The following is a 26396-nucleotide window of genomic DNA, read 5'->3' on the forward strand; positions in this document are numbered from 1 at the left end:
CATAAAGAATTAAGGTTTGGATTAGGGGAAAGGTTAGCTAAAAGGGTTAAGGTTAGGGGAAGGGTTAGCTAGCATGCTAAGTAGTTAAAAAGTACTAAGTAGTTGAAAAATTGCTAACTGGCTACTAAATGAGATTCGAACTCTCAACCTTTGGGTCGCTAGATGTTCACGTTATACGCCCACCCATCCACCCCGACCAACTACCCTGCTTTCATTTCTGCCTTAAGTAGCCTTTTGTCTTATGTAACCATGCCAAACGTAACATATCATACTGATTTGAGTGTCCTGGATTTACATTTACTATGTTACGTCTAGTCTATGAGAACAGGCTGGCCACGCTGCCTCATCCTGTGTGTCTGCCCCACCTCTCTCTCTATCTCTCTCTCTGTCTAGGTCCCAGGATGAGCGCTACTCAGTGTGTAGATGGCATGGCTTCTGGACTGTACGAAGAACTCTTCACGGCTGTAGTGTCACTTATCAACAGGTACACACGTTCACGTTCTGTCATCACACACACGTTCTGTCATCACACAGCCGTTCTGTCATCACACACACGTTCACGTTCTGTCATCACACACACGGTCTGTCATCACACACACGTTCACGTTCTGTCATCACACACACGGTCTGTCATCACACACACGTTCACGTTCTGTCATCACACACACGTTCTGTCATCACACAGACGTTCTGTCATCACACACACGTTCACGTTCTGTCATCACACACACGGTCTGTCATCACACACACGTTCACGTTCTGTCATCACACACACGTTCTGTCATCACACAGACGTTCTGTCATCACACACACGTTCACGTTCTGTCATCACACACACGTTCACGTTCTGTCATCACACACACGTTCTGTCATCACACAGACGTTCTGTCATCACACACACGTTCTGTCATCACACACACGTTCACGTTCTGTCATCACACACACGTTCTGTCATCACACAGACGTTCTGTCATCACACACACGTTCTGTCATCACACACACGTTCACGTTCTGTCATCACACACACGGTCTGTCATCACACACACGTTCACGTTCTGTCATCACACACACGTTCTGTCATCACACACACGGTCTGTCATCACACACACGTTCTGTCATCACACACACGTTCTGTCATCACACACACGTTCTGTCATCACACACTACGTTCTGTCTTCACACACACGTTCTGTCATCACACACACGTTCTGTCATCACACACGTTCTGTCATCACACAGACGTTCTGTCATCACACACGTTCTGTCATCACACACACGTTCTGTCATCACACACATGTTCACGTTCTGTCATCACACACATGTTCTGTCATCACACACACGGTCTGTCATCACACACACGTTCTGTCATCACACACACGTTCTGTCATCACACACACGTTCTGTCATCACACACACGTTCTGTCATCACACACACGTTCTGTCATCACACACACGTTCACGTTCTGTCATCACACACACGTTCTGTCATCACACACACGTCACATTCTGTCATCACACACACGTTCTGTCATCACACACACGTTCGATCATCACAACACATAACGTTTCTGTCATCACACACATGTTCTGTCATCACACACGTTCTGTCATCACACACACGTTCTGTCATCACACACACGTTCTGTCATCACACACACGTTCACGTTCTGTCATCACACACACGTTCTGTCATCACACACACGGTCTGTCATCACACACACGTTTGTCATCACACACACGTTCTGTCATCACACACACGTTCTGTCATCACACACACGTTCTGTCATCACACACACGTTCTGTCATCACACACACGTTCTGTCATCACACACGTTCTGTCATCACACAGACGTTCTGTCATCACACACGTTCTGTCATCACACACATGTTCTGTCATCACACACACGTTCTGTCATCACACACGTTCTGTCATCACACACATGTTCTGTCATCACACACACGTTCTGTCATCACACACACGTTCTGTCATCACACACGTTCTGTCATCACACACACCTTTTATTTTGGCCTGTTCAAGACTAGTAGAGTACAGAGGATCAAGAGTCATCTGTTTGTGGAGTTGTGATGTAGAGCCACCTCAGGCAGTGTAGTATCTATATACCTGACTATATGTGGTAGTGGTGAGGTGAGCCCTGGGTGTTTCCTGCTGTCTCCCACCAGGGCCCTGAGCTCTCAGCAGCTGACATTAGCCTCTGTGATGGTGGTGGACACTCCAGGCCTCCGCAACCCCAGACACAGTGCAGAGGAGAGGGCTGCAGGCTGGTCTGAACTCTGTCATAACTACCTACAAGAGAGACTGCTGGAGTACTACTACACACACACCTTCACACACACACTGGAAAGATACGCACAGGTACAGTAACACACACACACACTCAAGTAATGTGATACTTGTTCTCCTGTATGACTGCTAAGAGTGTGTGCTGTTCTGTTGTTCCAGGACAGAGTTCAAGTAGACTTTGAAGCTCCAGAGACCAGTCCTGCTGAGGTGGTGTCCTCCATAGACCAGCCTGCTCTACAGGTAACACACACACATAACCGTCTGCTACCTGTACCTAACACACACACAACCATCTGCTACCTGTACCTAACACACACAACCATCTTCTACCTGTACCTAACACACACATAACGGTCTTCTACCTGTACCTAACACACACACAACCGTCTGCTACCTGTACCTAACACACACACAACCATCTTCTACCTGCACCTAACACACACACAACCATCTTCTACCTGTACCTAACACACACACAACCATCTTCTACCTGTACCTAACACACACACAACCATCTTCTACCTGTACCTAACACACACACAACCATCTGCTACCTGTACCTAACACACACAACCATCTGCTACCTGTACCTAACACACACACAACCATCTGCTACCTGTACCTAACACACACACAACCATCTTCTACCTGTACCTAACACACATACAACCATCTGCTACCTGTACCTAACACACACACAACCGTCTGCTACCTGTACCTAACACACACACAACCGTCTGCTACCTGTACCTAACACACACACAACCGTCTTCTACCTGTACCTAACACACACACAACCATCTGCTACCTGTACCTAACACACACACAACCGTCTTCTACCTGTACCTAACACACACACAACCATCTGCTACCTGTACCTAACACACACACAACCATCTTCTACCTGTACCTAACACACACACAACCGTCTGCTACCTGTACCTAACACACACACAACCGTCTGCTACCTGCACCTAACACACACACAACCATCTTCTACCTGTACCTAACACACACACAACCATCTGCTACCTGTACTTAACACACACAACCGTCTGCTACCTGTACCTAACACACACACAACCATCTTCTACCTGTACCTAACACACACAACCGTCTGCTACCGGTACCTAACACACACATAGCCATCTGCTACCTGTACATAACACACACACACAACCGTCTGCTACCTGCACCTAACACACACACAACCATCTGCTACCTGTACCTAACACACACACAACCGTCTGCTACCTGTACCTAACACACACACAACCATCTGCTACCTGTACATAACACACACACATAACCGTCTGCTACCTGTACCTAACACACACACAACCGTCTGCTACCTGCACCTAACACACACACAACCATCTGCTACCTGTACCTAACACACACACAACCGTCTGCTACCTGTACCTAACACACACACAACCATCTGCTACCTGTACATAACACACACACATAACCGTCTGCTACCTGTACCTAACACACACACAACCGTCTGCTACCTGTACCTAACACACACACAACCATCTTCTACCTGTACCTAACACACACACAACCGTCTGCTACCTGTACCTAACACACACACAACCGTCTTCTACCTGTACCTAACACACACACAACCGTCTGCTACCTGTGCCTAACACACACACAACTGTCTGCTACCTGTACCTAACACACACACAACCATCTTCTACCTGTACCTAACACACACACAACCATCTTCTACCTGCACCTAACACACACACAACCAGCTGCTACCTGTACCCAACACACACAACCATCTGCTACCTGTACCTAACACACACAAACGTCTGCTACCTGTACCTAACACACACACAACCGTCTGCTACCTGTACCTAACACACACACAACCATCTGCTACCTGCACCTAACACACACAACCATCTGCTACCTGCACCTAACACACACAACCATCTGCTACCTGCACCTAACACACATACAACCATCTCTACCTGTACCTAACACACACACAACCGTCTTCTACCTGCACCTAACACACACACAACCGTCTGCTACCTGCACCTAACACACACAACCATCTGCTACCTGCACCTAACACACACACAACCAGCTTCTACCTGCACCTAACACACACACAACCGTCTTCTACCTGTACCTAACACACACAACCATCTGCTACCTGCACCTAACACACACACAATCATCTGCTACCTGTACCTAACACACACACAGCACACATCAATAACCAACAGTAGAGAGACTACAGCTCCTATACCCTTTCTGAGAACTTCCACTAATCGTCAAGTGTGCCACACAGTGTTCCGGGCACAGTGTTCCGGGCACAGTGTTCCGGGCACAGTGTTCTGGGCACAGTGTTCCGGGCACAGACTAGCCTCGCCAGATGAACATGGTGTGTGTGTGTGGTAGGTACGAGGGGCGGAGGGAGACCCCAGAGGACTGCTGTGGGTTCTGGATGAGGAGATGGTGACTCCAGGATCGACAGAAAACACTGTCCTGGAGAGAGTCTGCCAGTACTACAGCTCTACTGGTGAGACGGGAGGGTGGGGAGAGTGGGGAGAGTGGAGAGAGTGGAGGGTGGGGAGGGTGGGGAGAGTGGAGAGATTGGAGAGAGTGGAGAGTGGGGAGAGTGGGGAGAGTGGGGAGAGTTGAGAGTGGGGAGAGTGGAGAGAGTGGAGAGAGTGGGGAGAGTGGGGAGAGTGGAGAGTGAGATAATGACATTTGAACTGTGAGTCTAATGTTTTCTGTTCATTTTTATTGTTTATTTAACTTTTGATTATTATCTATTTCACTTGCTTTGGAAATGTAAACATGCCAATAAAGCCCTTAGGGAGGGTGGGTGGGCGGGAGGAAGAGAGAGAAAGAGAGAAGTGGGGGTGTCTGTGTGAGTGTAAGAGTTTGGGCGAGAGTGTGTATGTCAGTGTTTTGTCAGTTTCAGTGATACAGAAGATATTGTGTCAGCAGTGGACATGTGATTCTGTTGTATGGTGGCATAGAAGTTCTGTCCTAAACTCTGGTTTGTCTGTCCTCAGTGCGTCAGTGTGAACAGCCCCTGCAGTGTGAGGTGAGCCACCTGATGGGTTCTGACCCGGTCAGATATGACCTGACGGGATGGTTCAGCCTGGTCCAGAACAACCCTTCTGCTCTCAACGCCATCTCACTGCTGCAGAATTCCTCTGTGTAAGTGTTGCCGAATCTCAGATCCACCCTTCGCCCTGGTTACTAACCTCTAGCCATGTTACCATATTGCTTTTATCCATTTAACTATTTCAGATCTATAAGATGTGTAAAAGATGTATATGTGTGTTTAATGAAATTATATCCAATACATTTTTTTTGAATGAATTAAATGTTGGCTTCAGCCTTTCCTTCTCTCTCCCTCTCTTTCTCTCTCTCCCTCTCTTTCTCTCTCTCCCTCTCTTTTTCTCACTCCCTCTCTTTCTCTCTCTTTTTCTCGCTCCCTCTCTCTTTCTCCCTCTCTATCTCTCCCTCTCTTTCCCCCTCTCTCTCCCTCGCTTTCTCTCTCTCCCTCTCTCTCTTTCTCTCTCTCCCTCTCTCTTTCTCCCTCTCTTTCTCTCTCCCTCCCTTTCCCCCTCTCCCTCTCTTTCTCTCTCTCCCTCTCTATCTCTCCTTCGCTTTCTCTCTCTCCCTCTCTTTCTTTCTCTCTCTCCCTCTCTTTCTCTCTCTCTCTCCCTCTTTCTCTCTTTCTCCCTCTCTTTATCCCTCTCTCTCCCTCTCTTTCTCTCTCTCTCCCTCTTTTTCTCCCTCTCTTTACCCCTCTACCTCTCTTTCTCTCTCTTTCTCTCTCTCCCTCTCTTTCTCTCTCTCCCTCTCTTTCTCTCTCTCCCTCTCTTTCTCTCTCTCTCTCCCTCTTTCTCTCTCTCCCTCTTTTTCTCTCTCTCCCTCTCTTTATCCCTCTCTCTCCCTCTCTTTCTCTCTCTCCCTCTCTCTCTCTCCCTCTCTTTCTCTCCCTCTCTTTACCCCTCTACCTCTCTCTCTCTCCATTTCCAGTGGAGTAGTGAAGGCGTTATTCGGCCCCCGTGCCTCTGTGCCCCCTCTGTGTCGTGGTTTGGGAGGGGTGGAGGGGGGCAGCCAGCGCTCGCTACAGAGGAGTGGCACCGTCAGAAAGACCTTCAGTGGAGGAATGGCCGCCATACGCCGACACTCCCACTGTATATCAGTCAAACTACAGGCCGTAAGTACCCTAATACACACTCCCACTGTATATCAGTGAAACTACAGGCCGTAAGAACCCTAATACACACTCCCACTTTATAATCAGTCAAACTACAGGCCGTAAGTACCCTAATACACACTCCCACTGTATATCAGTGAAACTACAGGCCGTAAGAACCCTAATAAATCAAATCAAATTTATTTATATAGCCCTTCGTATATCAGCTGAAATCTCAAAGTGCTGTACAGAAACCCAGCCTAAAACCCCAAACAGCAAGCAATGCATGTGAAAGAGGCACAGTGGCTAGGAAAAACTCCCTAGGAAAAACTCCCTAGAAAGGCCAAAAACCTAGGAAGAAACCTAGAGAGGAACCAGGCTATGAGGGGTGGCCAGTCCTCTTCTGGCTGTGCCGGGTGGATATTATAACAGAACATGGTCAAGATGTTAAAATGTTCATAAATGACCAGCATGGTCAAATAATAATAATCATTGTAGTTGTCGAGGGTGCAACAAGCACGTCCGGTGAACAGGTCAGGGTTCCGTAGCCGCAGGCAGAACAGTTGAAACTGGAGCAGCAGCATGGCCAGGTGGACTGGGGACAGCAAGGAGTCATCATGCCAGGTAGTCCCGAGGCATGGTCCTAGGGCTCAGGTCCTCAGAGAGAAAGAAAGAAAGAAAGAGAGAAAGAGAGAATTAGAGAGAGCATATTTAAATTCACACAGGACACCGAGAATACTCCAGATGAAACAGACTGACCCTAGCCCCCCGGCACATAAACTACTGCAGCATAAATACTGGAGGCTGAGACAGGAGGGATCAGAAGACACTGTGGCCCCATCCGATGATACCCCCGGACAGGGCCAAACAGGCAGGATATAACCCCACCCACTTTGCCAAAGCACAGCCCCCACACCACTAGAGGGATGTCTACAACCACCAACTTACCGTCCGAAGACAAGGCCGAGTATAGCCCACAAAATCTCCGCCATGGCACAACCCAAGGGGGGGGCGCCAACCCAGACAGGAAGACCACGTCAGTGACTCAACCCACTCAAGTGACGCACCCCTCCCATGGAAGGCATGGAAGAACACCAGTAAGTCAGTGACTCAGCCCCTGTAATAGGGTTAGAGGCAGAGAATCCCAGTGGAAAGAGGGGAACCGGCAAGGCAGAGACAGCAAGGGCGGTTCGTTGCTCCAGCCTTTCCGTTCACCTTCACACTCCTGGGCCAGACTACACTTAATCATAGGACCTACTGAAGAGATAAGTCTTCAGTAAAGACTTAAAGGTTGAGACTGAGTCTGCGTCTCTCACATGGGTAGGCAGACCATTCCATAAAAATGGAGCTCTATAGGAGTAAGCCCTACCTCCAGCCGTTTGCTTAGAAATTCTAGGGACAATTAGGAGGCCTGCGTCTTGTGACCGTAGCGTACGTGTAGGTATGTACGGCAGGACCAAATCGGAATGATAGGTAGGAGCAAGCCCATGTAATGCTTTGTAGGTTAGCAGTAAAACCTTGAAATCAGCCCTTGCCTTAACAGGAAGCCAGTGTAGGGAGGCTAGACCTGGAGTAATATGATCACATTTTTTGGTTCTAGTCAGGATTCTAGCAGCCGTATTTAGCACTAACTGAAGTTTGTTTAGTGCTTTCCGGTAGCCGGAAAGTAGAGCATTGCAGTAGTCCAGCCTAGAAGTAACAAAAGCATGGATTAATTTTTCTGCGTCATTTTTGGACAGAAAGTTTCTGATTTTTGCAATGTTACGTAGATGGAAAAAAGCTGTCCTTGAAACAGTCTTGATATGTTCTTCAAAAGAGAGATCAGGGTCCAGAGTAACACCGAGGTCCTTCACAGTTTTATTTGAGACGACTGTACAACCATCCAGATTAATTGTCAGATTGAACAGAAGATCTCTTTGTTTCTTGGGACCTAGAACAAGCATCTCTGTTTTGTCCGAGTTTAAAAGTAGAAAGTTTGCAGCCATCCACTTCCTTATGTCTGAAACACAGGCTTCTAGCGAGGGCAATTTTGGAGCTTCACCATGTTTCATTGAAATGTACAGCTGTGTGTCGTCCGCATAGCAGTGAAATTTAACATTATGTTTTCGAATGACATCCCCAAGAGGTAAAATATATAGTGAAAACAATAGTGGTCCTAAAACGGAACCTTGAGGAACACCGAAATGTACAATTGATTTGTCAGAGGACAAACCATTCACAGAGACAAACTGATATCTTTCCAACAGATAAGATCTAAACCAGGCCAGAACTTGTCCATGTAGACCAATTTGGGTTTCCAATCTCTCCAAAAGAATGTGGTGATCGATGGTATCAAAAGCGGCACTAAGATCTAGGAGCACGAGGACAGATGCAGAGCCTCGGTCTGACGTCATTAAAAGGTCATTTACCACCTTCACAAGTGCAGTCTCAGTGCTATGATGGGGTCTAAAACCAGACTGAAGCGTTTCGTATACATTGTTTGTCTTCAGGAAGGCAGTGAGTTGCTGTGCAACAGCTTTTTCTACAATTTTTAAGAGGAATGGAAGATTCGATATAGGCTGATAGTTTTTTATAATTTCTGGGTCAAGATTCGGCTTTTTCAAGAGAGGCTTTATTACTGCCACTTTTAGTGAGCTTGGTACACATCCGGTGGATAGAGAGCCGTTTATTATGTTCAACATAGGAGGGCCAAGCACAGGAAGCAGCTCTTTCAGTAGTTTAGTTGGAATAGGGTCCAGTATGCAGCTTGAGGGTTTGGAGGCCATGATTATTTTCATCATTGTGTCAAGAGATATAGTACTAAAACACTTTAGTATCTCCCTTGAGCCAAGGTCCTGGCAGAGTTGTCCTGAGTCTGCACAATGGAGCTTTGGAGGAATACCCAGATTTAAAGAGGAGTCCGTAATTTGCTTTCTAATGATCATGATCTTTTCCTCAAAGAAGTTCATAAATGTATTACTGCTGAAGTGAAAGCCATCCTCCATTTGCGAATGCTGCATTTTAGTTAGCTTTGCGACAGTATCAAAAATAAATTTAGGATTGTTCTTATTTTCCTCAATTAAGTTGGAAAAATAGGATGATCGAGCAGCAGTGAGGGCTCTTCGATACTGCACGGTACTGTCTTTCCAAGCTAGTCGGAAGACTTCCAGTTTGGTGTGGCGCCATTTCCGTTCCAATTTTCTGGAAGCTTGCTTCAGAGCTCGTGTATTTTCTGTATACCAGGGAGCTAGTTTCTTATGACAGATGTTTTGAATTTTTAGGGGTGCAACTGCATCTAGGGTATTGCGCAAGGTTAAATTGAGTTCCTCGGTTAGGTGGTTAACTGATTTTTGTCCTCTGACATCCTTGGGTAGGCAGAGGGAGTCTGGAAGGGCATCAAGGAATCTTTGGGTTGTCTGAGAATTTATAGCACGACTTTTAATGCTCCTTGGTTGGGGTCTGAGCAGATTATTTGTTGCAATTGTAAACGCAATAAAATGGTGGTCCGATAATCCAGGATTATGAGGAAAAACATTAAGATCCACAACATTTATTCCATGGGACAAAACTAGGTCCAGAGTATGACTGTGGCAGTGAGTAGGTCCAGAGACATGTTGGACAAAACCCACTGAGTCGATGATGGCTCCGAAAGCCTTTTGGAGTGGGTCTGTGGACTTTTCCATGTGAATGTTAAAGTCACCAAAAATTAGAATATTATCTGCTATGACTACAAGATCCGATAGGAATTCAGGGAACTCAGTGAGGAACACTGCATATGGCCCAGGAGGCCTGTAAACAGTAGCTATAAAAAGTGAGTGAGTAGGCTGCATAGATTTCATGGCTAGAAGCTCCAAAAGACAAAAACGTCATTGTTTTTTTTTTTGTAAATTGAAATTTGCTATCGTAGATGTTAGCAACACCTCCGCCTTTGCCGGATGCACGGGGGTATGGTCACTAGTGTAACCAGGGGGTGAGGCCTCATTTAACACAGTAAATTCATCAGGCTTAAGCCATGTTTCAGTCAGGCCAATCACATCAAGATTATGATCAGTGATTAGTTCATTGACTATAACTGCCTTGGAAGTGAGGGATCTAACATTAAGTAACCCAATTTTGAGATGTGAAGTATCACAATCTCTTTCAATAATGGCAGGAATGGAGGAGGTCTTTATACTAGTGAGATAACTAAAGCGAACACCGCCATTTTTAATTTTGCCCAACCTAGATCGAGGCACAGACACGGTCTCAATGGGGTAAGCTGAGCTGACTACGCTGACTGTGCTAATGGCAGACTCCACTAAGCTGGCAGGCTGGCTAACAGCCTGCTGCCTGGCCTGCACCCTATTTCATTCTGGAGCTAGAGGAGTTAGAGCCCTGTCTATGTTCGTAGATAAGATGAGAGCACCCCTCCAGCTAGGATGGAGTCCGTCACTCCTCAACAGGCCAGGCTTGGTCCTGTTTGTGGGTGAGTCCCAGAAAGAGGGCCAGTTATCTACAAATTCTATCTTTTGGGAGGGGCAGAACACAGTTTTCATCCAGCGATTGAGTTGTGAGACTCTGCTGTAGAGCTCATCACTCCCCCTAACTGGGAAGGGGCCAGAGACAATTACTTGATGCCGACATCTTTCTAGCTGATTTACACGCTGAAGCTATGTTGCGCTTGGTGACCTCTGACTGTTTCATCCTAACATCGTTGGTGCCGACGTGGATAACAATATCTCTATACTCTCTACACTCGCCAGTTTTAACTTTAGCCAGCACCGTCTTTAGATTAGCCTTAACGTCGGTAGCCCTGCCCCCTGGTAAACAGTGTATGATCGCTGGATGATTCGTTTTAAGTCTAATACTGCGGGTAATGGAGTCGCCAATGACTAGGGTTTTCAATTTGTCAGAGCTAATGGTGGGAGCCGTCGGCGTCTCAGACCCCACAGCGGGAGGAGTAGAGACCAGAGAAGTCTCGGCCTCCGACTCCGACTCACTTAATGGGGAGAACCGGTTGAAAGTTTCTGTCGGCTGAATAAGCGACACCGGTTGAGCATTCCTACAGCGTTTCCCTCCAGAAGCCATGAGAAAGTTGTCCGGCTGCGGGGACCGTGCGAGGGGGTTTATACTAACGTTACTATCTGTACTTGCTGGTGGCACAGACGCTGTTTCATCCTTTCCTACACTGAAATTACCCTTGCCTAACGATTGCGTCTGAAGCTGGGCTTGCAGCACAGCTATCCTTGCCGTAAGGCGATCGTTCTCCTGTATATTATAAGTACAACGACTGCAATTAGAAGGCATCATGTTAATGTTACTTAGCTTCGGCTGTTTGAAGTCCTGACGAACCATGTCCAGATAAAACCTCCGGGGTAAGAAAGTTGAATGAAAAAAGTTGAGTGAGGGTAAAAAGTAAAAATATACGGTAATGAAAAAGTAAAAACCGTTAGGTAGCAAAGTAAGATCGGCAACAAAAACGCACAGCAGCGTAAACAAGTCTGCAAGTTGTGACACTCCCACTTTATAATCAGTCAAACTACAGGCCGTAAGTACCCTAATACACACTCCCACTTTATAATCAGTCAAACTACAGGCCGTAAGTACCCTAATACACACTCCCACTTTATAATCAGTCAAACTACAGGCCATAAGTACCCTAATACATATTCCCACTTTATAATCAGTCAAACTACAGGCCGTAAGTACCCCAATACACACTCCCACTTTATAATCAGTCAAGCTTCAGGCCATAAGTAACCTAATACACACTCCCACTGTATATCAGTGAAACTACAGGCCGTAACTACCCTAATACACGCCACCCCCCCTTCCAGGATGCTCTATTGAATCTGATTCGTCGAGCCAGGCCAGTGTTCCTGCAGTGTGTGGGTGCTAAGACTGACAGCGGTGGTGGAGGATTCAACGTCCCTGCTCTCAGGACCCAGCTGCACTCTACACACATCCTCCCTGCCCTGCAGCTCTACCGCACAGGTTAGTGTTAGCCTAGAATTAGCCCTCAGATAGATGTGCACAGTGTAGTTTAGCAGAGCGTTAGCCATTCTGCACAGGTTATATAGTTGATCATTTGGGAATTTTGGTGGCAGCATAGTGCTCACCTGTATAGCTATGGCTGACCCACCCTATTCCATCTCTCTCTCTCAGGTTATCCGGAACATATGACTCTGAGTGACTTCAGGTGTCGTTTCCAGGCTCTGTCTCCTCCGGTCATGAAACGCTATGGTTCAGTCTTCATCACCCCGGACGAGAGGAAGGCAGTGGAGGAGCTGCTGGTAGAACTGGATCTGAACAAGAAGAGTATTGTACTGGGAGCCGGCAGGGTGAGAGAGAGAGGCTTCTGACTAGGAGTACTGAGCTCCTTAATGTTAATCTCTGACACACCCTGTCTCTGTAGATTAGTTACATTGACTGTAGTAACTTTCCCTCCCTCTCTCTGTCTCTCCCTCTTTCTGTCTCTCACTCCCTCTCTCTCTCTCTCTCTCTCTTCCCTTCTCTCTCTCTCCACTCTCTTTCTGTCTCCCCTTTCTTCTACCCGTCCTCCCCCCAGGTGTTTATGAAGCGAGGTGTGTTAAAGTACCTGGACCAGCAGAGAGACAAGCTGGTCAGTGTCTGGCTAATTCACCTACAGGCTGCCTGTATGGGACACCTGGCTAGACAACAACACCGCAAAATGAAGGCGAGTTTGACCCCTGACCCAGAATCATTAGCCTAGGTACAACATGTCTGTCAGGTGTACTGTGTTAGGTTAGGCAGGTGCAGTTGTAACGTGTGTGTGTGTGTGTGTGTGTGTGTGTGTGTGTGTGTGTGTGTGTGTGTGTGTGTGTGTGTGTGTGTGTGTGTGTGTGTGTGTGTGTGTGTGTGTGTGTGTGTGTGTGTGTGAGAGTGCGTGCGTGCGTGCGTGCGTGCGTGCGTGCGTGCGTGCGTGCGTCTGTTAGATATTACTGCACTGTTGGAGCTAGGAACACAAGCATTTCGCAACACCTGTAATAACATCTGCTAAATATGTGGATGTGACCAACCAATGTGATATGATTTGTTACACCTACCCTAACATAACACACCTGGGTTACACATGCACCTGGGGACGGACGGACGGACACACATCCACATATTTAGCAGATGTTATTTCAGGGGTTGCGAAATGCTTGTGTTTCTAGCTCCAACACTGCAGTAATATCTAACAATTCACAACAAGACACACACATCTAAAGGTAAAATAATGAAATAAAGAAGTATATAAATATTAGGACAAGCAATGTCGGAGTGGCATAGACTAAAACACAGTAGAATAGAATACAGTAAATACTTATGAAATGAGTAAAGGAGTATGTAAATATTATTAAAGTGACTAGTGTTCTATTATTAAAGTGGCCAGTGATTCCATGTCTATGTATACAGGGCAGCAGCCTCTAAGGTGCAGGGTTGAGTAACCAGGTGGTAGCCGGCTAGTGATGGCTATTTAACAATCTGATGGCCTTGAGATAGAAGCTGTTTTTCAGTCTCTTTCCCAGCTTTGATGCACCTGTACTGACCTCGCCTTCTGGATGACAGCGGGGTGAACAGGCTGTGGCTCGGGTGGTTGTTGTCCTTGATTATCTTTTTGGCCTTCCTGTAACATCGGGTGGTGTAGGTGTCCTGGAGGGCAGGCAGTGTGCCTCCGGTGATGCGTTGGGCAGACCGCACCTCCCTCTGGAGAGTCCTGTGGTTGCGAGCAGTGCAGTTGACGTGCAGCTCTCAATTGTGCATCTGTAAAAGTTTGTGAGGGCCAAGCCAAATTTCTTCAGCCTCCTGAGGTTTAAGAGACGCTGTTGCGCCTTCTTCCCCACACTGTCTGTGAGGGTGGAAAATTTCAGTTTGTCGATGATGTGTATGCCGAGGAACTTTAAGCTTTTCACCTTCTCCACTGCGGTCCCGTAGATGTGGATAGGGGCGTGCTCCCTCTGCTGTTCCCTGAAGTCCACGATCAGCTCCTTCATTTTGTTGAGGGAGAGGTTATTTACCTGGCACCACTCCACCAGGGCCCTCACCTCCTCCCTATAGGTTGTCTCTTCATTGTTGGTAATGAGGCCTACAACTGTTGTGTCCTCTGCAAACTTGATGATTGAGTTGGAAGCATGCATGGCCATGGAGTCATGGGAGTGCGGGAGGGTGCTGAGGACGCTCCCTTGTGGGGCCCCTGTGTTGATGATCAGCGAAGTGGCAGTGTTGTTTCCTACCTTCACCTCCATGGGGCAGCCCATCAGGAAGTCCAGGACCCAGTTGCACAGGGCGGTGTTCAGACCCTGGGCCCCGAGCTCAATGATGAGCTTGGAGGGTACGATGGTGTTGAAGGCTGAGCTATAGTCAATGAACACCATTCTTACATAGGTATTCCTCTTGTCCGGATGGGATAGGGCAGTGCGATGGCGATTGCATTGTCTGTGGATCTATTGGGGCAGTATTCAAATTGAAGTGGGTCTAGAATGATAGGTAATGTAGAGGTAATATGATCGTTGACTAGTCTCTCAAAGCACTTCATAGACGCTTATAAGAAATCCCGCTATGCCCTCAGATGAACCATCAAACAAGCAAAGCGTCAATACAGGATTAAGGTTAAATCCTACTACACCAGCTCTGACGCTCGTCGGATGTGGCAGGGCTTGAAAACTATTACCGACTACAAAGGGAAACCCAGACGCGAGCTGCCCATTGACACGAGCCTACCAGACGAGTTAAATGCCTTTTATGCTCGCTTCGAGGCAAGCAACACGAAGCATGCACGAGAGCACCAGCTGTTCTGGATGACTGTGGGATAATGCTCTCAGTAGCCGATGTGAACAAAACCTTTAAACAGGTCAACATTCACAAAGCCGCTGGGCCAGACGGATTACCAGGACGTGTACTCAAAGCATGGACGGACCAAATGTCCAGTGTCTTCACTGACACTGTCCAGTGTCTTCACTGACATTTTCAAACCTCTCCCTGACCAAGTCTGTAAAACCTACATGTTTCAAGCAGACCACCACAGTCCCTGTGCCCAGGGAAGCGAAGGTAACCTGCCTAAATGATTACCGCCCTGTGGCACTCATGTCGGTAGCCATGAAGTGCTTTGAAAGGCTGGTCATGGCTCACATCAACAGCATCCTCCCGGACACCCTAGACCCACTCCAATTTGCATACCGCCCCAACAGATCCACAGATGACGCAATCTCAATAGCAACTCCACACTGCCCTTTCTCACCTGGACAAAAGGAACACCTATGTGAGAATGCTGTTCATTGACTACAGCTCAGTGTTTAACACCATAGTGCCCACAAAGCTCATCACTAAGCCAAGGACTCTGGGACTAAACACCTCCCTCCGCAACAGGATCCTGGACTTCCTGACGGTCCGACCCCAGGTGGTGAGGGTAGGCAACTACACGTCTGTCACGCTAGTCTTTAACACTGGGGCCCCTCAGGGGTGTGTACTTAGTCCCCACCTGTATTCCCTGTTCACTCATGACTGCATGGCCAGGCACGACTCCCACACCATCATTCAGCTTGCTGACGACACAACAGTGGTAGCTGATCACCGACAATGGTGAGATGGCTATAGGGAGGAGGTCAGAGAACTGTCAGTGTGGTGCCAGGACAATAACCTCTCCCTCAATGTGAACAAGACAAAGGAGCTGATAGTGGACTACAGGAAAAGGCAGGCCGAACAGGTCCCCATTAACATCGACGGGGCTGTAGTGGAGCAGGTCGAGAGTTTCAAGTTCCTTGGTGTCCACATCACCAACAAACTATTATGGTCCAAACATACCAAGACAGTTGTGAAGAGGGCACGACAATGCCTTTTCCCCCTCAGGAGAGTGAAAAGATTTGGCATGGATCCCCAAATGCTCAAAAGGTTCTACAGCTGCACCATCGAGAGCATCCTGACCTGTTGGATCACCGCCTGGTATGGCAACTTTTCGGCATCTGACCGTAAGACACTACAGAGGGTAATGTGAACGGCCTAGTACATCTCTGGGGCCAAGCTTCCAAGGACCTATATAATAGGAGGTGTCAGAGGAAAGCCCATAAAATTGTCAGAGACTCCAGTCACCCAAGTCTTAGACTGTTCTCTCTGCTACAGCATGACAAGCGTTACTGGAGCGCCAAGTCTAGGACCAAAAGGCTCCTCAACAGCTTCTACCCCCAAGCCATTAGACTAGTGAACAATTCATAAATTCGCCATCGGACAATTTACATTGACACCCCCCCTTTGTACACTGCTGCTACTCGCTGTTTGTTTGCTATCAATACATAGTCACTTCACCCCAACCTAATTTTTTTATTTTATTTTATTTCACCTTTATTTAACCAGGTAGGCTAGTTGAGAACAAGTTCTCATTTGCAACTGCGACCTGGCCAAGATAAAGCACAGCAATTCGACACATACAAGAACACAGAGTTACACATGGAATAAACAAAACATACAGTCAATAATACAGTAGAAAAAAGAAAATAAAAAGTCTATATACAGTGAGTGCAAATGAGGTAAGATAAGAGAGTTAAGGCAATAAATAGGCCATGGTGGCGAAGTAATTACAATATAACAATTAAACACTGGAATGGTAGATGTGCAGAAGATTAATGTGCAAGTAGAGATACTTGGGTGCAAGGAGCAAGATAAATAAATAAATACAGTATGGGGATGAGGTAGTTGGATGGGCTATTTACAGATGGGCTACGTACAGGTGCAGTGATCTGTGAGCTGCTCTGACAGCTGGTGCTTAAAGCTAGTGAGGGAGATATGAGTCTCCAGCTTCAGTGATTTTTGCAGTTCTTTCCAGTCATTGGCAGCAGAGAACTGGAAGGAAAGGCGACCGAAGGAGGAATTGGCTTTGGGGGTGACCAGTGAGATATACCTGCTGGAGCGTGTGCTACGAGTGGGTGCTGCTATGGTGACCAGCGAGCTGAGATAAGGCGGGGCTTTACCTAGCAGAGACTTGTAGATAACCTGTAGCCAGTGGGTTTGGCGACGAGTATGAAGCGAGGGCCAACCAACGAGAGCGTACAGGTCGGGTAGTATATGGGGCTTTGGTGACAAAATGGATGGCACTGTGATAGACTGCATCCAATTTGTTGAGTAGAGTGTTGGAGGCTTTTTTATAGATGACATCGCCGAAGTCGAGGATCGGTAGGATGGTCAGTTTTACTAGGGTATGTTTGGCAGCATGAGTGAAGGATGCTTTGTTGCGAAATAGGAAGCCGATTCTAGATTTAATTTTGGATTGGAGATGCTTAATGTGAGTCTGGAAGGAGAGTTTACAGTCTAACCAGACACCTAGGTATTTGTAGTTGTCCACGTATTCTAAGTCAGAGCCGTCCAGAGTTGTGATGCTGGACGGGCGGGCAGGTGCGGGCAGTGATCGATTGAATAGCCTACATGTACAGATTACCTCAACTAGCCTGTACCCCCGCACACTGACTCGGTACCGGTGCCCCCTGTATATAGACTCGCTTTTGTTATTCTTATTGTGTTACTTTGTATTATTACTTTTTATTTTAGTCTACTTGGTAAATAGTTTCCTCTTCTTTAACTGCGCTGTTGGTTAACATTTACATTTTAGTCATTTAGCAGACACTCTTATTCAGAGCGACTTACAGTAGTGAATGCATACATTTCATACATTTAATTTAATGGATTTTACTTTTTTTTATATATATATATTTTTTGTACTGGCCCCCCCCCCGTGGGAATCAAACCCACAACCCTGGCGTTGCAAACACCATGCTCTACCAACTGAGCCACAGGGAAGGCAGGGCTTGTAAGTAAGCATTTCACAGTACACTACACTTGTTGTATTCTGCGCATGTGACAAATAAAGTTTGATTTGATTTGATGATGACAGAAGTGACTGCTATGGGGCAATAGTCATTTAGTTCAGTTACCTTTGCTTTCTTGGGTACAGGAACAATGGAGACAGCAGACTGGGATAGGGAGAGATTAAATATGTCTGTAAACACTCCAGCCAGCTGGTCTGCGCATGCTCTGAGGACGCGGCTAGGGCTAGCCCAAATTAAACTGCCTGCTACTTGGGCCCAGAAGGTAGGATATGCATATTATTAGTACATTTGGATAGAAAACACTCTGAAGTTTCTAAAACTGTTTGAATGATGTCTGTGAGTATAACAGAACTCATGTGGCAGGCAAAAACCTGAGAAAAAATCCAACCAGGAAGTGGTTTGTAGTTTTTCAAGTGATTCCCTTTCCAGTATACAGTGTCTGTGGAGTCATTTTGCACTTCCTATGGCTTCTACTAGATGTCAACAGTCTTTAGAACGTTGTTTCATGCTTCTACTGTGAATGGGGAGAGAATAAGAGGTCCTGGAGTCAGATGACTGAGAGAATGACATGAGTTCAGTGGCGCGCACTCTCTTGAGAGTTAGCTGTGTTCCTTTTCTTTTTTGAAGACAAAGGAATCGTCCGGTTGGAATATTACTGAAGATTTATGATAAAAACATCCTAAAGATTGATGCTATACATTGTTTGACATGTTTCTACGAACATAAATATAACTGTTTTTGACTTTTCGTCGTGACATTTTGCGCACGCTTCCTGCATTTGGAGTAGTGGACTAAACGCGCCAACAAAAAGGAGGTTACTGGACATAAATGATGGACTTTATCGAACAAAACAAACATTTATTGTGGAACTGGGATTCCTGGGAGTGCATTCTGATGAAGATCATCAAAGGTAAGTGAATATTTATAATGCTATTTCTGATTTTAGTTGACTCCAAAATGGCGGGTATCTGTATTGCTTGTTGTTGTCTGAGCGCTGTACTGAGATTATTGCAAAGTGTGCTTTCGCTGTAAAGTTTTTTTGAAATCTGACACAGCGGTTGCATTAAGGAGAAGTGTATCTATAATTCTATGAATAACAGTTGAATATTTTATCAACGTTTATGATGAGTATTTCTGTAAATTGATGTGCTCATTCACCGGGAGTTTTGGAAGGCAAAACATTTCTGAACAATACACGCCAATGTAAAATGGGGTTCTTGGATATATATATGAACTTTATCGAGCAAAACATACATGTATTGTGTAACATGAAGTCCTATGAGTGCCATCTGATGAAGATCATCAAAGGTCAGTGATTCATTTTAGCTGTATTTCTGGTTTTTGTGACGCCTCTCCTTGCTTGGAAAATGGCTGTGTAGTTTTTTTTGTCTCGGCGCTATCCTAACATTATCTAATGTTATGCTTTCGCCGTAAAGCCTTTTTGAAATCGGACAATGTGGTTGGATTAACGAGAAGTGTATCTTTAAAATGGGATATAATAGTTGTATGTTTGAGAAATTTGAATTATGAGATTTTTGTTGTTTTGAATTTGCCGCCCTGCTATTTCACTGGCTGTTGCTAGCGTCCCACATTTCCCAGAGAGGTTAAATGTCTTACTCACGTCGGCCCTGGAGAACGAGTGCCCACAGTCCTTGGGAGCGGGCCGCGTCGATGGCACTGTGTTATTCTCAAAGTGGGTGAAGAAGGTGTTTAGCATGTCCGGGAGCAAGACGTCGGTGTCTGTGACGTGGCTTGTTTTCCTTTTGTAGTCCATGATTGTCTGTAGACCCTGCCACATATGTCTCGTGCCTGAGCTGTTGAATTGCGACTCTACTTTGTCTCTGTACTGACGATAACACTTGTGTGTATCTCTGTGTGTCCCCATACAGGTGCAGCAGATGGCAGTGAGGTGTGTCCAGAGTAACATCCGTACTCTGAGAGGCGTGGCCAAGTGGAGCTGGTGGAAACTGCTGTGTAGATTACGACCCCTACTGGATGTTAACAAGGATGACCAGAGACTTAGAGCCAAGGAGGTAGGAATTGATTCAGAGACTACTCATGATTCAGAATCAAACAGTAACCACTTGATCCCAAGCCTTTTGAATCGACTCAATGCCAAAGAGTTATAAGAGCTAAGCTTTATCACTGGAGATTTGGAATGTTGTCTAATAAAATACTGTGATGATTTCCCAGGATGAGATCATGGCTCTGAGACGACGGCTGGAGAAGTCAGAGAGAGAGAGGAACGAGCTGAGACAGACCACTGACATCCTGGAGACCAAGGTGGGTATAGTTTGGGAGGCCTGTAAAGTGTAAAGTTTGAGGGGCAGTAAAGTGTAAAGTTTGATTTAGGGATAGTAATATGTCAAGTTTGGGAGGCCTGTCAAGTGTAAAGTTTGAGGGAGCACTAAAGTGATAGGCTGGGGTGGACAAAGTGTAAAGTAAAGCTTTAGTTATGAATACAGGTGTGGGTGTGTTTCGTCTAGGTGACAGCGGTGTCGTCTGAACTAAGTGATGAGCGTTTCCGTGGTGAAGCTGTCAGTCAGGCGCTGGACATGGAGAGAGGAGAGAGACTACGACTCACCAGGGAAAACAAGGAACTACAGGTAGTATTACAACAGCACCCTAATAACTCTCCAGTACACAAGGAACTACAGGTAGTATTACAACAGCACCCTAATAACTCTCCAGTACACAAGGAACTACAGGTAGTATTACAACAGCACCCTAATAACTCTCCAGTACACAAGGAACTACAGGTAGTATTACAACAGCACCCTAATAACTCTCCAGTACACAAGGAACTACAGGTAGTATTACAACAGCACCCTAATAACTCTCCAGTACACAAGGACTAAAGGTGTTGTGTGCCTGGCCCCATACAGTACAGTATTTTTCTCTCTTTCCTTTTCTCTCTTTTCTCTCCTTCCCTTTCTCAGGCTCGTCTGGACCAGTGTAAGGTCACCATGGTGATGCTGGAGAAACAGTTGGAGGAGGAGAAACAGAGAGTCCAGAGCAAAGAGTCCCAGGCTGGGACAGGGACAAGCTGGGGAACTACTATAGGTAACTCCTGTCATTTGGATTGAACAATAGGTGAAACTCACTCTCACTGAATTGAAGGTTTGACTGCACTGGATGTTACTAACTGTTGATCTGGGTTATACTGCCACCATGAGGCATCAGGGAAAATGCAGAATAAATGCCAGAATTACAGTTTTGACATTTATTCACACAGAACAGGCAACACATGGGGGAGGGTTTGGATGGAGGTTGGGTAATGGCAGTTTAGGGTTTGGCGGTTAAGGGGTTTGGATTAGCGTTTTAGGAGGGAACAGGTGTGGGGAATCTGGGAGGATGGGGTTTGGTCTGATGTAATTGGAATTCTTCATGACTTTTCTCTACACACACACACAAACACTGCCCCCCTGCCCCCCCCCCCCCCCTGTCCCCCCCCCCCACACAGAGAGTGAGATGGCACTACAGCTAGAGTGCTGCCAGACTGAGGTAGAGTATGTCAGGAGACGACTCAAACACACAGAGGAGAGACTGGAGGCAGAGAGACAGACACACCTAGAGCTGGACACCAAGGTATATAGCACACACACACACACACGCACACACACACACACACACACACACACACACACACACACACACACACACACACACACACACACACACACATATACACAAACACACCCTCACACACACATATATAAAAACACACTCTCACACACACATATACACAAATACACACTCACACACACACATACACAAACACACACACTCTCTCACACACACATGTACAAAAACACACACTCACACAAGAACACACTCACCCTTTCTCTCTCTCTCTCACTCACACACGCACGCACGCACGCACGCACACACACACACACACACACACATACACACACACACACACACACACACACACACACATACACAAACACACCCTCAAACACACATATATAAAAACCCACTCTCACACACACTCTCACTCACACACACATATACACACACATATATACACACACACACACACACACACACACACACACACACACACACACACACACACACACACACACAGCATTACTCAACACTAGCTCACACACAGTCCAGGGTTGTCCAGTCTCTTGCTGACTCTCTGTCTCCCCCATGTGGTAGGTGGGCTCCCTACAGGCCCAGCTGGAGCAGTCTAAGAGGAGCGCCACAGAGTTGAAGCGTCAGGTTCGTCGTGTCACCTCTGACCTCCAGGACGCCCGCGTTCTCACCGACAGCCTACAGGGTCGCGCTCACGAGCTGGACCGCAAACAGAGGAGGTAGGTTTGTATTGGTGTGTGTGTGTGTGTGTGTGTGCACGTGTGTGTGCACGTGTGTATGTGTAAGAAACTTCATTCAAACAAGGGTATGTAGGGATTCCATATAATGAGTTTGCATGCGTTCCAATGCATGTGTTTTTCCAGGTTTGACAGTGAATTGACCCAGGCCCTAGAAGAGGCAGACAAAGAGAGAGAACTCAAGGACAAAGCCATTCACGAGAGCACTGCACTGGGGGCAGAGATATACACTCTGAAACGCACTCTACAGGTACACTAAATACACATTTAGAGGTGGTTTCACAACCTTAAACAACAAACATTTGGTGAAAATATACTTCCTTTGTCTGTTCCCATGTGTGTCTGTTCCTGCGCTTGTGTGTGTGTGTGTGTGTGTATGTTTGTAGGAGAGCCTGGCAGAAGTGGTTCATGTGCAGCAGCAGAAGGAGGAGCTGTGTGCCCAGATCCGTGACCTCAGCGTGCCCTTTGACCTGGCCTCTGATTCGCTGCCGGACCTCAAGAAGCAGCTCCGCCTCCTGGAGACCCAGACCAATGAGAGAGGAGAGGAGATAACCAAGCTTACCGCCAAGATTCAGCAGGCGCAGCAGGTATGCATGCCATGCACGCAAACACACACACACACACACACACACACACACACTCACACACACACTCAAACATATGGATTACAAGAAACTGTAACTCTCACTACTGACATAATTGATTCCTATTTCTCCACCTCTTCCTCTTTCTCCACCTCTCTTCCTCTTTCTCCACCTCTCTTCTTCCACCTCTCTTCCTCTAGGTGCACCTGCGTTTTGAGATGGAGATGGAGAGAATGAAACAGATTCATCTTAAAGAGCTGGAGGATAAAGAGGAGGAGTTAGAGGACGTACACAAGTCCTCCCAGAGACGGGTAGGTGACCGCTACTGACCGCTACTGACCGCTACTGACCACTACTGGCCGCCACTGACCGCCACTGACCGCCACTGACCACTACTGACCACTACTGACCACTACTGACCGCTACTGACCGCCACTGACCGCCACTGACCGCCACTGACCACCACTGACCGCCACTGACCACTACTGACCACTACTGACCGCTACTGACCGCTACTGACCGCCACTGACTGCCACTGACCACTACTGACCACTACTGACCGCGACTGACCGCTACTGACCGCTACTGACCGCCACTGACCGCCACTGACCGCCACTGACCACCACTGACCGCTACTGACCACTACTGACCACTACTGACCACAGAATGGGACCACTGCTTAGGTTAGAACAGTTACTGACTGTCAACTTATTATGAACAGTGGTGGAAAAAGTACCCAATTGTCATACTTGAGTACAACATACCCCAAAAAACGACTTAAGTAGTTGTTTTACGACAGCCAGGGTTAGTATGAGGAGATCAATCATCTACATCAAGCATATATAAAACACCTGATTCCTTTGTTTATCTGTTGAACAGGGTTCCACTATGTCCTGTAAAACACCTGGTCCCTTTGTTTATCTGTTGAACAGGGTTCCACTATGTCCTGTAAAACACCTGGTCCCTTTGTTTATCTGTTGAACAGGGTTCCACTATGTCCTGTAAAACACCTGGTCCCTTTGTTTATCTGTTGAACAGGGTTCCACTATGTCCTGTAAAACACCTGGTCCCTTTGTTTATCTGTTGAACAGGGTTCCACTATGTCCTGTAAAACCCCTGGTCCCTTTGTTTATCTGTTGAACAGGGTTCCACTATGTCCTGTAAAACACCTGGTCCCTTTGTTTATCTGTTGAACAGGGTTCCACTATGTCCTGTAAAACACCTGGTTCCTTTGTTTATCTGTTGAACAGGGTTCCACTATGTCCTGTAAAACACCTGGTCCCTTTGTTTATCTGTTGAACAGGGTTCCACTATGTCCTGTAAAACACCTGGTCCCTTTGTTTATCTGTTGAACAGGGTTCCACTATGTCCTGTAAAACCCCTGGTCCCTTTGTTTATCTGTTGAGCAGGGTTCCACTATGTCCTGTAAACACCTGGTTCCTTTGTTTATCTGTTGAACAGGGTTCCACTATGTCCTTTAAAACACCTGGTCCCTTTGTTTATCTGTTGAACAGGGTTCCACTATGTCCTGTAAAACACCTGGTCCCTTTGTTTATCTGTTGAACAGGGTTCCACTATGTCCTGTAAAACACCTGGTCCCTTTGTTTATCTGTTGAACAGGGTTCCACTATGTCCTGTAAAACACCTGGTCCCTTTGTTTATCTGTTGAACAGGGTTCCACTATGTCCTGTAAAACACCTGGTCCCTTTGTTTTTCTGTTGAACAGGGTTCCACTATGTCCTGTAAAACACCTGGTTCCTTTGTTTATCTGTTGAACAGGGTTCCACTATGTCCTGTAAAACACCTGGTCCCTTTGTTTATCTGTTGAACAGGGTTCCACTATGTCCTGTAAAACACCTGGTCCCTTTGTTTATCTGTTGAACAGGGTTCCACTATGTCCTGTAAAACACCTGGTCCCTTTGTTTATCTGTTGAACAGGGTTCCACTATGTCCTGTAAAACACCTGGTTCCTTTGTTTATCTGTTGAACAGGGTTCCACTATGTCCTGTAAAACACCTGGTCCCTTTGTTTATCTGTTGAACAGGGTTCCACTATGTCCTGTAAAACACCTGGTTCCTTTGTTTATCTGTTGAACAGGGTTCCACTATGTCCTGTAAAACACCGGGTCCCTTTGTTTATCTGTTGAACAGGGTTCCACTATGTCCTGTAAAACACCTGGTCCCTTTGTTTATCTGTTGAACAGGGTTCCACTATGTCCTGTAAAACACCTGGTCCCTTTGTTTATCTGTTGAACAGGGTTCCACTATGTCCTGTAAAACACCTGGTCCCTTTGTTTATCTGTTGAACAGGGTTCCACTATGTCCTGTAAAACACCTGGTTCCTTTGTTTATCTGTTGAACAGGGTTCCACTATGTCCTGTAAAACACCTGGTTCCTTTGTTTATCTGTTGAACAGGGTTCCACTATGTCCTGTAAAACACCGGGTCCCTTTGTTTATCTGTTGAACAGGGTTCCACTATGTCCTGTAAAACACCGGGTCCCTTTGTTTATGTGTTGAACAGGGTTCCACTATGTCCTGTAAAACACCTGGTCCCTTTGTTTATCTGTTGAACAGGGTTCCACTATGTCCTGTAAAACCCCTGGTCCCTTTGTTTATCTGTTGAACAGGGTTCCACTATGTCCTGTAAAACCCCTGGTCCCTTTGTTTATCTGTTGAACAGGGTTCCACTATGTCCTGTAAAACCCCTGGTCCCTTTGTTTATCTGTTGAACAGGGTTCCACTATGTCCTGTAAAACACCTGGTCCCTTTGTTTATCTGTTGAACAGGGTTCCACTATGTCCTGTAAAACACCTGGTTCCTTTGTTTATCTGTTGAACAGGGTTCCACTATGTCCTGTAAAACACCTGGTCCCTTTGTTTATCTGTTGAACAGGGTTCCACTATGTCCTGTAAAACACCTGGTTCCTTTGTTTATCTGTTGAACAGGGTTCCACTATGTCCTGTAAAACACCTGGTTCCTTTGTTTATCTGTTGAACAGGGTTCCACTATGTCCTGTAAAACACCGGGTCCCTTTGTTTATCTGTTGAACAGGGTTCCACTATGTCCTGTAAAACACCTGGTCCCTTTGTTTATCTGTTGAACAGGGTTCCACTATGTCCTGTAAAACCCCTGGTCCCTTTGTTTATCTGTTGAACAGGGTTCCACTATGTCCTGTAAAACACCTGGTCCCTTTGTTTATCTGTTGAA

General features: G+C 46.5%; 1 protein-coding gene across 4 annotated transcripts in view; it reads left to right on the forward strand.

Annotated features, from left to right (window-relative positions):
- myo18b (myosin XVIIIB) overlaps nucleotides 1-26396 on the forward strand; it is a 60762-nt gene that overhangs the window by 17969 nt on the left and 16397 nt on the right. For all 4 annotated transcript variants that reach the window (XM_029709820.1, XM_029709821.1, XM_029709822.1 and 1 more), the window contains 18 exons: nucleotides 394-484; nucleotides 2182-2374; nucleotides 2462-2542; nucleotides 4724-4844; nucleotides 5347-5494; nucleotides 6326-6509; nucleotides 12284-12440; nucleotides 12612-12787; nucleotides 13015-13143; nucleotides 20152-20295; nucleotides 20456-20545; nucleotides 20749-20868; nucleotides 21202-21325; nucleotides 21726-21850; nucleotides 22433-22587; nucleotides 22732-22855; nucleotides 22992-23192; nucleotides 23390-23500. In XM_029709820.1, coding sequence (XP_029565680.1) covers nucleotides 394-484; nucleotides 2182-2374; nucleotides 2462-2542; nucleotides 4724-4844; nucleotides 5347-5494; nucleotides 6326-6509; nucleotides 12284-12440; nucleotides 12612-12787; nucleotides 13015-13143; nucleotides 20152-20295; nucleotides 20456-20545; nucleotides 20749-20868; nucleotides 21202-21325; nucleotides 21726-21850; nucleotides 22433-22587; nucleotides 22732-22855; nucleotides 22992-23192; nucleotides 23390-23500 — 2474 coding nt within the window. The remainder of the gene's footprint in view (nucleotides 1-393; nucleotides 485-2181; nucleotides 2375-2461; nucleotides 2543-4723; nucleotides 4845-5346; nucleotides 5495-6325; nucleotides 6510-12283; nucleotides 12441-12611; nucleotides 12788-13014; nucleotides 13144-20151; nucleotides 20296-20455; nucleotides 20546-20748; nucleotides 20869-21201; nucleotides 21326-21725; nucleotides 21851-22432; nucleotides 22588-22731; nucleotides 22856-22991; nucleotides 23193-23389; nucleotides 23501-26396) is intronic.

This window comes from Salmo trutta, chromosome 23, assembly GCF_901001165.1.
Source record: "Salmo trutta chromosome 23, fSalTru1.1, whole genome shotgun sequence".
NCBI classification, from domain to species: Eukaryota; Metazoa; Chordata; class Actinopteri; order Salmoniformes; family Salmonidae; genus Salmo; species Salmo trutta.